The following is a 12,584-nucleotide window of genomic DNA, read 5'->3' as shown; positions in this document are numbered from 1 at the left end:
CCCTGCTTTAGCTTAGTGTTTCACGAGTCAATCACATTATAATCACTCACTATGGAGTATTCAGAGTCAACATTGAGAGAGTTGTGTGGTGCTGGAATATTATTAACCTATGGTCCTCTTGTCACATCTGCAGGTGCCCATACCTGGCAATCCACCTGTCCCCTGCCATCCCGGTCTTTGCTATCCTCCTCTTCTTTTTCGTCATGGCCATGCTGCTGAGGACCAGCTTCAGTGACCCGGGAGTGTTGCTGCGCGCACTCCCCGAAGAGGCCACCTTCATCGAGATGGAGATCGGTGAGAAAGTTTACCCTACCTGTGTTATCATCCTTCCCTTGGCCCTGTATAGAAACAACCCCTAGGCCATATCCCATATATGCACTGAACAAAAATATAAACGCGACATGTAAAATGTTGATCTCATGTTTCATGAGCTGAAATAAACGACCCCAGAAGTGTTCCATACACACACAAAGCTTAATTCTCAACAACAAAAAGTTTGTGGAATATCAAGAAGCTGATAAAACAGCATGATCATTGAACAGGTGCACCTTGTGCGGTGGACAATGAAAGGCTGTTCTAAAATGTGCAGTTTTGTCACACAACACAATGCTGCAGATGTCTCAACTTTTGAAAGCATGAAATTGGAATGCTGACTGCAGGAATGTCCACCAGAGTTGTTGCCAGATAATTGAATGCTCATTTCTCTACAATAAGCTTCCTCCAGTGTCATTTTAGAGAATTTAGCAGTATGTCCAACCGGCCTCACAACCGCAGACCGTGTGTGACCACACCAGCCCAGGACCTCCACATCTGGCTTGTTCACCTGCGGGATCGTCTGAGACCAGCCACCGGAAAGCTGATGAAACTGTGGGTTTGCACAACCGAATAATTTCTTCACAAACTGCAAGAAACCGTCTCAGCTTATCTACGTGCTCGTCATCCTCACCTAGGTCTTGACCTGACCACAGTTTGTAACCGACTTCGGTGGGCAAATGCTCACCTTTGATGCCCACTGGCACGCTGCTGTGAGTCCCGGTTTCAACTGTACCGTGCAGATGGCAGACGGCGTGTATGTCGTCGTGTGGGCGAGCAGTGTCAATGTTGTCAACAGAGTGCACCATGGTGGGGTTATGGTATGGGCAGGCATAAGCTACGGACAATGAACACAATTGCATTTTATCAATGGCAATTTGAATGTGACAATGATCCTGAGGCCCATTGTCGTGCCGTTCATCTGCCACCATCACCTCATGTTTCAGCATAATGCACATCCCCATCTCGCAAGCATCTGTACAGATTTCCTGGAATCTGACTGTTTTTTTTTATCCATGTCCCTACCTTTAAAAAAATACATACATACAGTACCAGTCAAAGTTTGGATACCTACAGATTCAATTCTGTACACATCTGGCCCTTCTTTAGATACTGTGTTAACAAACCACCAAACGAGCTTCAACGCCATACAACACTCCTTCCGTGGCCTCCAACAGCTCTTAAATGCTAGTAAAACGAAATGCATGCTCTTCAACTGATCGCTGCCTGCCCGATTAGCATCACTACTCTGGACGGTTCTGACTTAGAATATGTGGACAACTATAAATACATAGGTGTCTGAGACTGTAAAGTCTCCTTCCAGACTCACATTAAGCATCTCCAATCCAAAGATTAATCTAAAATTGGCTTCCTATTTCGCAATAAAGATGGGCTGTGTACAGACTCTTGACAGCTTTGGCAAGAGTGTGCAAAGCTGTCATCAAGGGTGGCTACTTTGAAGAATCAAAAATATAAAATACCTTTTGGTTACTACATGATTCCATATGTGTTATGTAATAGTTTTGATGTCTTCACTATTCTACAATGTTTAAAAAAATTAAGAAAAACCTTGAATAAGTTGGTGTCCCAACTTTTGACTAGTACTGTATATCTATGACCAACAGATGCATATCTGTATTCCCAGTCATGTGAAATGCATAGAATAGGGCCTAATGAATTGTTTTCAATTGACTGATTTCCTTATGAACTGTAACTCAGTAAAATCTTAGAAATTGGTTGCATTTTTTTGTTCAGTGTATTTGTAGATTTGAAACCCAAACTGAATCAATGTAATGTGACATTTTCTGTAGCTCTGAAAGAATTTAAGAGTTTAAGGTAAGCAATATTGCGAGCGTTCCATCTAGCCTATCAGAGGGCAAGGTGAAGCTACTGTCATGCTGCTCAGGCCTATCTAATCTTCTCCGATGTACATGAAGCGCCTAAGGGGTAGGGGCAAGCGAAGTCTCTTCCGGATGTGGGGCCTAGGAGGACTGTGGCCCACCACCCGAGGCGATTAAGAAGCAAGCGAAGTGTAAAGCATTTTGGGGTCATGAATACTGCAGCAGGTGTGTGTGTGTGTGTGTGTTTCAAGCAGCAGTGTGGAGACCAGAGCCCCTTCCTGTTGGTTAATTCATGTTTGTTATGCTTTATGCCACTAAAGGTTAGCTAATCATCCATGTTGTTCTGAGCTTATCCCCTAGTCACACCCCTGCATTGTTACTGACTTTTTCTGCAATTTGAGGTGTACTGTTTCGAGCCTTGATGAAGTCTGAATTCATCAATTTGGCCCTCCATGCCGTTCTCATTACCTAGACAACAGTAGTATGCATTAATTGTTACAATGGCACAACCAAATAGGAGGGTTTTGCAGACGTGTTCTTCCTATGTTTTCTCGTATAAGCTAGCCAGATGTGGCTCTTAATGAACATGCTGTACATTGCTGCACTTCTAATGGTCTTTGTTTTGATATCCTGACCACTCCCTAGTGGACTATCCACTCTTTCAGCCAGCCTCTCTTTCCTGTCCGTCTCTTGAGGGAAAAGCCTGTCTGCTCTGCAGTAGCCCAGCCACAGCCCAACCCTCTCTCCCTCTCTCTCTCTTTCTAGCTGTTCAATGTGCAGGGAAGATTCACAGTGCCCTTCATGCATCCCCCCATCCTCTCTCATTACAGTCGAGAGGCTTGGGTGAGGGACTGGTCAGAGTTCCTCTCCAGATGAGCGGTCTGGAAATGATTTGCCCCTGCTGCAGGTGATCCACTGAGAGTGCCTTTGCTGGCAGTGCTCCTTTTTGTCACGGCTCTGACTCAAGCCTTCCAGTCAGAATACATAGTCATACTATTGGGCTAACATGCTAATGGATATTGCTTCTTGGACTGATATGCTTCCTTTGTGATGGCTCTGACTCAGGCCTTCCAGTGAGACAACAGTGATACATGCTAAAGGCTATTGCCTATTAGGATAACATGTGAATTGTTATTGCCTGTTCGGCTAATGGCTATTTAGCTAACATATTAATGGATTTAGGGCTAACATTCTCATCCTTGGTCTAACACTGGCTGTAATGGCACAACTTAGAACAGCAAGGCCGTTCAGTTTGTGTGACATGACCTTGTTTAGTATTTTGAGCCACAGATTGTGTTTGGTGTTCTGCAGCAGGATCCTGCCCTCAACCTATTTTGCACTCCTCTCAAACTGGTCTTCCTCATCGTACACTAGTCTCAAAACATCTGACCCTAGGCAAAAGTGACTTGGGTCTGGGTTCAGTTATATACTTTTTTTGGCATAGAGGAAATACGTCACTGCCTACAGTACGTCACTAGTTTATCCGCTTGAATAAAATACAAAATAGTATCTCGCAAGATGGAGATCAGAGGTTATTTTTAATGAGTGCATTTCGCAAGTCACTCATTTGCATCAACTACCTTACCTAAAACCACTGCAAAGGTTTTACCTGCAAACTTTGATTTTGAATCGTGACGTTCTAGCATGCTTGCCTCATTTTATTGGTAGAGTCGCCAGAATAGTTTTCATCTTGCGTTTCCATCCCCAAAATATCTTTAATGTGCCATCATTGGCCAGCGTGGCAATTGGTGGGGTCTGTGATGGATTGTGGGGTGAGTTATTGGGAGACAGGCAGGTGCAGATGTGTGGGCTCTAGAACCCAGGCTGCCCGGCATATTGATGAAGGCTCAGCTGTGGTGCTCTGTCACTTAGACCCGTTAGTGGCTGGCTCCTGGAGGACTACTAATCGGATGAGAGCCTATCCTCCTGGAATATATAATGGGCCGACCAGGACCGGCTCTTCACAAAGGACCGCACGTATGGTCTCATTCACCACTGGAGTGCTAGCTAGCTACATGAATTCATTCACAAAGCAATGGATTTAAGTGGAAAGTGGTTTGATATAACTTACTGTGATTCGACATTGTGATTTGTTAAAAAGCCTGGTGTTTCTTTAAACATGTTTTGCAGCATTTGATGAAGCCATTTGACCACCGTCTTGTGTCCTGTACAGTACACTGTGTTGATTTGTCCTGTACACTGTGTTGATTTATACATTTTTTTTATCAAAGGTGGTAGCAAGATCCTTTTAAAAAATGTATTCTACTTTCTTGCCTCTTGTTCAATCATGCAAAGACTTTGGGGGTGGTATGGCCTCAATGCTTTTAGAGCAAACTGTGTAAATGTTTGATTTGGTTCAAGTTGTGCTGTCTCACCACCTGTCCTAGCATTCATTCCCCCTGGCAGTATTCAGTAATGTTATTTGAATAATTTAAAATAAGCGATTTACACTACATACAGTTGAAGTCGGAAGTTTACATACACCTTAGCCAAATACATTTAAACTCAGTTTTTCACAATTCCTGACATTTAATCCTAGTAAAAATGTCCTGTCTTAGGTCAGTTAGAATCACCACTTTTATTTTAAGAATGTGAAATGTCAGAATAACAGTAGAGTGATTTTTTTTTTTTTTTTTTTTCAGCTTTTATTTCTTTCATCACATTCCCAGTGGGTCAGAAGTTTACATGCACTCAATTAGTATTTGGTAGCATTGCCTTTTAAATTGTTTAACTTAGGTCAAATGTTTCGGGTAGCCTTCCACAAGCTTCCCACAATAAGTTGGGTGAATTTTGGCCCATTCCTCCTGACAGAGCTGGTGTAACTGAGTCAGGTTTGTAGGCCTCCTTGCTCGCACATGCTTTTTCAGTTCTGCCCACACATTTTCTATGGGATTGAGGTCAGGGCTTTGTGATGGCCCCTCCAATACCTTGACTTTGTTGTCCTTAAGCCATTTTGCCACAACTTTGGAAGTATGCTTGGGGTCATTGCAAACTGTAGTCTGGCTTTTTTATGGCGGTTTTGGAGCATTGGCTTCTTCCTTGCTGAGCGGCCTTTAATGTTATGTCGATATAGGACTCGTTTTACTGTGGATATAGATACTTTTGTACCTGTTTCCTCCAGCATCTTCGCAAGGTCCTTTGCTGCTGTTCTGGGATTGATTTGCACTTTTCGCACCAAAATACGTTCATCTCTAGGAGACAGAAGGTGTCTCCTTCCTGAGCAGTATGACGGCTGCGTGGTCCCATGGTGTTTATACTTGCGTACTATTGTTTGTACAGATGAACGTGGTACGTTCAGGCATTTGGAAATTGCTCCCAAGGATGAACCAGACTTGTGGAGGTCTACAATTATTTTCCTGAGGTCTTTGCTGATTTCTTTAGAATTACCCATGATGTCAAGCAAAGAGGCACTGGGTTTGAAGGTAGGCCTTGAAATACATCCACAGGTACACCTCAAATGATGACCAGACTACCTTTTTCCATATGTTTGGGGAGTCTCCCACATGCCTTTTGACGAACACCAAATGTGTTTGCTTATTATTTTTCACATTTAAGCAATGGCTTTTTTCTGGCCACTCTTCTGTAAAACCCAGCTCTGTGGAGTGTACGGCTTAGTGGTTCTATGGACAGATACTCCAATCTCCGCTGTGAAGCTTTGCAGCTCCTTCAGGGTTATCTTTGTTGTGCCTCTGATTAATGCCCTCCTTGCCTGGTCTGAGTTTTGGTGGGTGGCCCTCTCTTGGCAGGTTTGTTGGGGTGCCATATTCTTAAAAAAAAATGTATAATGGATTTAACGGTGCTCTGTGGGATGTTCAATGTTTTGGATATTTTTTTATAACCCAACCCTGAGCTGTACTTCCGCACAACTTTAACTTTTTCCCTGACCGGCTTGAAGAGTGCCTTGGTCTTCATGGTGCTGCTTGCTTAGTGGTGCCCCTTGCTTAGTGGTGTTGCAGACTCTGGAGTCTTTCAGAACAGGTGTACAGTCGTGGCCAAAAGTTGAGAATGACACAAATATTAATTTTCACAAAGTCTGCTGCCTCAGTTTGTATGATGGCAATTTGCATATACTCCAGAATGTTATGAAGAGTGATCAGATGAATTGCAATTAATTGCAAAGTCCCTCTTTGCCATGCAAATGAACTGAATCCCCAAAAAAGATTTCCACTGCATTTCAGCCCTGCCACAAAAGGACCAGCTGACATCATGTCAGTGATTCTCTCGTTAACACAGGTGTGAGTGTTGACGGACAAGGCTGGAGATCACTCTGTCATGCTGATTGAGTTCAAATAACAGACTGGAAGCTTCAAAAGGAGAGTGGTGCTTGGAATCATTGTTCTTCCTCTGCCAAACATGGTTACCTGCAAGGAAACACGTGCTGTCATCATTGCTTTACACAGAAAGGGCTTCACAGGCAAGGATATTGCTGTCAGTAAGATTGCACCTAAATAAACCATTTATTGGATCATCAAGAACTTCAAGGAGAGCGGTTCAATTGTTGTGAAGAAGGCTTCAGGGCGCCCAAGAAAGTCCAGCAAGCGCCAGGACCGTCTCCTAAAGTTGATTCAGCTGCGGGATCAGGGCACCACCAGTACAGAGCTTGCTCAGGAATGACAGCAGGCAGGTGTGAGTGCATCTGCACGCACAGTGAGGCGAAGACTTTTGGAGGATGGCCTGGGCAGCAAAGGGCAGCAAAGAAGCCACTTCTCTCCAGGAAAAACATCAGGGAGAGACTGAAATATTCTGCAAAAGGTACATGGATTGGACTGCTGAGGACTGTGGTAAAGTCATTTTCTCTGAATCCCCTTTCCGATTGTTTGGGGCATCCGGAAAAAGCTTGTCCGGACAAGACGAGGTGAGCGCTACAATCAGTCCTGTGTCATGCCAACAGCAAAGCATCCTGAGACCATTCATGTGTGGGGTTGCTTCTCAGCCAAGGGAGTGGGCTCACTCACAATTTTGCCTAAAAACACAACCATGAATAAAGAATGGTACCAACACATCCTCCGAGAGCAACTTCTCCCAACCATCCAGGAACAGCTTGGTGACGAACAATGCCTTTTCCAGCATGATGGAGCACCTTGCCATAAGGCAAAAGTGATAACTAAGTGGCTCGGGGAACAAAACATCGATAGGAATCTCCCCAGACCCTAATTCCATTAAGAACTTGTGGTCAATCCTCAAGAGGTGGGTGGACAAACGAACACCCAAAAATTCTGACAAACTCCAAGCATTGATTATGCAAGAATGGGCTGCCATCAGTCAGGATGTGGCCCAGAAGTTATTTGACAGCTTGCTAAAGCGGATTGCAGAGGTCTTGAAAAAGGGTCAACACTGCAAATATTGACTATTTGTATCAACTTCATGTAATTGTCAATAAAAGCCTTTGACACTTATGAAATGCTTGTAATTATACTTCAGTATTCCATAGTAACATTGGACAAAAATATCTAATGACATTGAAGCAGCAAACTTTGTGGAAATTAATATTTGTGTCATTCTCAAAACTTTTGGCCACGACTGTGTGTTTTTTATTTATATATATAAATAAATATTTAAATTTTTTTTATTTATATATATATATATTTTTTTTATTTATATATATTTTTATATTTTATATATATATATATATATATATATATATATATATATATATATATGAGATCACGTGACACTTAGATTGCACACAGGTGGACATAATTAGATAAGTAATGTGACTTCTGAAGGTAATTGGTTGCACCAGATCTTATTCAGGGGCTTCATAACAAAGGGGGTGAATACATAGGCTTATTTCACTGTAGAGCCTCTAGCCCTGCTCATTATACCTTATCCAACCTTTCAGTTCCACCACCCATACTGCTATGACATCTTCTGGTTTCAATGATGTTTCTAGAGACAATATCTCTCTCATCATCACTCAATGCCTAGGTTTACCTCCACTGTATTCACATCCTACCATACCTTTGTCTGTACATTATACAGTGAGGGGAAAAAAGTATTTGATCCCCTGCTGATTTTGTACGTTTGCCCACTTACGAAGAAATGATCAGTCTATAATTTTAATTGTAGGTTTATTTGAACAGTGAGAGACAGAATAACAACAAAGAAATCCAGAAAAACGCATGTCAAAAATGTTATAAAATTATTTGCATTTTAATGAGGGAAATAAGTATTTGACCCCTCTGCAAAACATGACTTAGTACTTGGTGGCAAAACCCTTGTTGGCAATCAGAGGTCAGACGTTTCTTGTAGTTGGCCACCAGGTTTGCACACATCTCAGGAGGGATTTTGTCCCAGTCCTCTTTGCAGATCTTCTCCAAGTCATTAAAGGTTTCGAGGCTGACGTTTGGCAACTCGAACCTTCAGCTCCCTCTACAGATTTTCTATGGGATTAAGGTCTGGAGACTGGCTAGGCCACTCCAGGACCTTAATGTGCTTCTTCTTGAACCACTCCTTTGTTGCCTTGGCCGTGTGTTTTGGGTCATTGTCATGCTGGAATACCCATCCACGACCCATTTTCAATGCCCTGGCTGAGGGAAGGAGGTTCTCACCCAAGATTTGACGGTACATGGCCCCGTCCATCGTCCCTTTGATATGGTGAAGTTGTCCTGTCCCCTTAGCAGAAAAACACCCCCAAAGCATAATCTTTCCACCTCCATGTTTGATGGTGGGGATGGTGTTCTTGGGGTCATAGGCAGCATTCCTCCTCCTCCAAACACGGCGAGTTGAGTTGATGCCAAAGAGCTCCATTTTGGTCTCATCTGACCACAACACTTTCACCCAGTTGTCCTCTGAATCATTCAGATGTTCATTGGCAAACTTCAGATGGGCATGTATATGTATTCATGAGCAGGGGGACCTTGTGGGTGCTGCAGGATTTCAGTCCTTCATGGCGTAGTGTGTTACCAATTGTTTTCTTGGTGACTATGGTCCCAGCTGCCTTGAGATCATTGACAAGATCCTCCCGTGTAGTTCTGGGCTGATTCCTCACCGTTCTCATCATCATTGCATCTCCACGGGGTGAGATCTTGCATGGAGCCCCAGGCCGAGGGATATTGACAGTTCTTTTGTGTGTCTTCCATTTGCGAATAATCGCACCAAATGTTGTCACCTTCTCACCAAGCTGCTTGGCGATGGTCTTGTAGCCCATTCCAGCCTTGTGTAGGTCTACAATCTTGTCCCTGACATCCTTGGAGAGCTCTTTGGTCTTGGCCGGGGTGGAGAGTTTGGAATTTGATTGATTGCTTCTTTGGACAGGTGTCTTTTTTACAGGTAACAAGCTGTGGTTAGGAGCACTCCCTTCAAGAGTGTGCTCCTCATCTCAGCTTGTTACCTGTATAAAAGACACCTTGGAGCCAGAAATCTTTCTGATTGAGAGGGGGTCAAATACTTATTTCCCTCATTAAAATGCAAATCAGTTTCTAATATTTGACATGTGTTTTTCTGGATATTTTTGTTATTCTCTCTCTCACTGTTCAAATAAACCTACCATTAAAATTATAGACTGATCATTTCTTTGTCAGTGGGCAAACGTCCAAAATCAGCAGGGGATCAAATACTTTTTCCCCCACTGTACCTTGAAGCTGTTTTATCACCCCCAGAAACCTGCTCCTTTTACTCTGTATTCTGGACGTCATAGATGACCAATTCTCATAGCTTTTAGTCATACCCTTATTCTACTCCTCTGTTCCTCTGGTGATGTAGAGGTGAATCCAGGCCCTGCAGCACCTAGCTCCACTCCTATTCCCCAGGCGCTCTCTTTTGATGACTTCTGTAACCGTAATAGCCTTGGTTTCATGCATGTCAACATTAGAAGCCTTCTCCCTAAGTTTGTTTTATTCACTGCTTTAGCGCACTCTGCCAACCCGGATGTCCTAGCCGTGTCTGAATCCTGGCTTAGGATGTCCACCAAAAACTCTGAAATCTTCATCCCTAACTACAACATTTTCAGACATGATAGAACGGCCAAAGGGGGTGGTGTTGCAATCTACTACAGAGAGAGCCTGCAGAGTTCTGTCCTACTATCCAGGTCTGTACCCAAACAATTTGAACTTTTACTTTTAAAAATCCATCTCTCTAAAAATAAGTCTCTCACTGTTGCCGCCTGCTATAGACCACCCTCTGCCCCCAGCTGTGCTCTGGACACCATATGTGAACTAATTGCCCCCCATCTATCTTCAGAGCTCGTGCTGCTAGGTGACCTAAACTGGGACATGCTTAACACCCCAGCCATCCTACAATCTAAGCTTGATGCCCTCAATCTCACACAAATTATCAATGAACCTACCAGGTACCACCCCAAAGCCGTAAACTCGGGCACCCTCATAAATATCATCCTAACCAACTAGCCCTCTAAATACACCTCTTCTGTTTTCAACCAAGATCTCAGCGATCACTACCTCATTGCCTGCATCCGTAATGGGTCAGCGGTCAAACGACCTACACTCATCATTGTCAAACGCTCCCTGAAACATTTCAGCGAGCAAGCCTTTCTAATCGACCTGGCCCGGGTATCCTGGAAGTATATTGACCTCATCCCGTCAGTAGAGGATGCCTCGTTATTTTTTTTAAATGCCTTCCTCACCATCTTAAATAAGTATGCCCCATTCAAGAAATTTAGATCCAGGAACAGATATAGCCCTTGGTTCTCTCCAGACCTGACTGCTCTTAACCAACACAAAAACATCCTGTGGCGTTCTGCATTAGCATCGAACAGCCCCCGTGATATGCAACTTTTCAGGGAAGTTAGAAACCAATATACACAGGCAGTTAGAAAAGCCAAGGCTAGCTTTTTCAAGCAGAAATTTGCTTCCTGCAACACAAACTCAAAGTTCTGAGACACTGTAAAGTCCATGGAGAATAAGAATACCTCCTCCCAGCTGCCCACTTCACTGAGAATAGGAAACTCTGTCACCTCCTATAAATCCACTATAATTGAGAATTTCAATAAGCATTTTTCTAAGGCTGGCCATGCTTTCCACCTGGCTACCCCTACCGCGATCAACAGCACTGCACCCCCCCACAGCTACTCGCCCAAGCCTTCCCCATTTCTCCTTCTCCCAAATCCAGTCAGCTGATGTTCTGAAAGAACTGCAAAATCTGAACCCCTGCAAATCAGCCGGGCTAGACAATCTGGACCCTTTCTTTATAAAATGATCTGCCGAAATTGTTGCAACCCCTATTACTAGCCTGTTCAACCTCTCTTTCGTGTCATCTGAGATTCCAAAAGATTGGAAAGCAGCTGCTTTCATCCCCCTCTTCAAAGTGGGACACACTCTTGACCCAAACTGCTACAGACCTATATCTATCCTACCCTGCCTTTCTAAGGTCTTCAAAGCCAAGTCAACAAATTACCGACCATTTGGAATCCCACCGCACCTTCTCCGCTATGCAATCTGGTTTCAGAGCTGGTCATGGGTGAACCTCAGACACGCTCAAGGTCCTAAACGATATCGTAACCGCCATCGATAAGAAACAATACTGTGCTGCCGTATTCATTGACCTGGCCAAGGCTTTCGACTCTGTCAATCACCACATCCTCATCAGCAGACTCAATAGCCTTGGTTTCTCAAATGATTGCCTCGCCTTGATCACCAACTACTTCTCTGATAGAGTTCAGTGTGTCAAATCGGAGGGCCTGTTTTCCGGGCCTCTGGTAGTCTCTATGGGGGGCCACAGGGTTCAATTCTTGGGCCAACTCTTTTCTCTGTATACATCAATGATGTCGCTCTTGCTGCTGGTGAGTCTGATCCACCTCTATGCAGACGACACCATTCTGTATACTTCTGGCCCTTCATTGGACACTGTGTTAACAACCCTCCAGACGAGCTTCAATGCCATACAACTCTCCTTCCGTGGCCTCTAACTGCTCTTAAATACAAGTAAAACTAAATGCATGCTCTTCAACCGATCGCTGCCCGCACCTGCCCGCCCGTCCAGCATCACTGGACGGTTCTTACTTAGAATATGTGGACAACAACAAATACCTAGGTGTCTGGTTAGACTGTAAGCTCTCCTTCCAGACTCGCATCAAACATCTCCAATCCAAAGTTAAATCTACAATTGGCTTCCTATTTCGCAACAAAGCATCCTTCACTCATGCTGCCAAACATACCATCCTACCGATCCTCGACTTCGGCGATGTCATTTACAAAATAGCCTCCAATACCCTACTCAACAAATTGGATGCATTCTATCACAGTGCCATCCGTTTTGTCACCAAAGCCCCATATACTACCCACCACTGCGACCTGTATGCTCTCGTTGGCTGGCCCTCGCTTTATATTCGTCGCCAAACCCACTGACTCCAGGTCATCTACAAGACCCTGCTAGGTAAAGTCCCCCCTTATCTCAGCTCACTGGTCACCGTAGCAGCACCCACCTGTAGCATGCGCTCCAGCAGGTATATCTCTCTGGTCACCCCCAAAGCCA

The 12,584-nt window shown here is 44.0% G+C and overlaps 1 protein-coding gene across 1 annotated transcript in view; it reads left to right on the top strand.

Annotated features, from left to right (window-relative positions):
- Window positions 1–12,584, top strand: part of LOC106604552 (palmitoyltransferase ZDHHC9) — a 54,717-nt gene that overhangs the window by 22,789 nt on the left and 19,344 nt on the right. Inside the window, exon 2 of the mRNA XM_014199304.3 lies at window positions 134–294. Coding sequence (XP_014054779.3) covers window positions 134–294 — 161 coding nt within the window. The remainder of the gene's footprint in view (window positions 1–133; window positions 295–12,584) is intronic.

The sequence above is a fragment of the Salmo salar genome, chromosome 05 (assembly GCF_965601325.2).
Source record: "Salmo salar chromosome 05, fSalSal1, whole genome shotgun sequence".
Classification (NCBI taxonomy): domain Eukaryota; kingdom Metazoa; phylum Chordata; class Actinopteri; order Salmoniformes; family Salmonidae; genus Salmo; species Salmo salar.
This window is presented reverse-complemented; position numbering and strand designations above follow the sequence as displayed.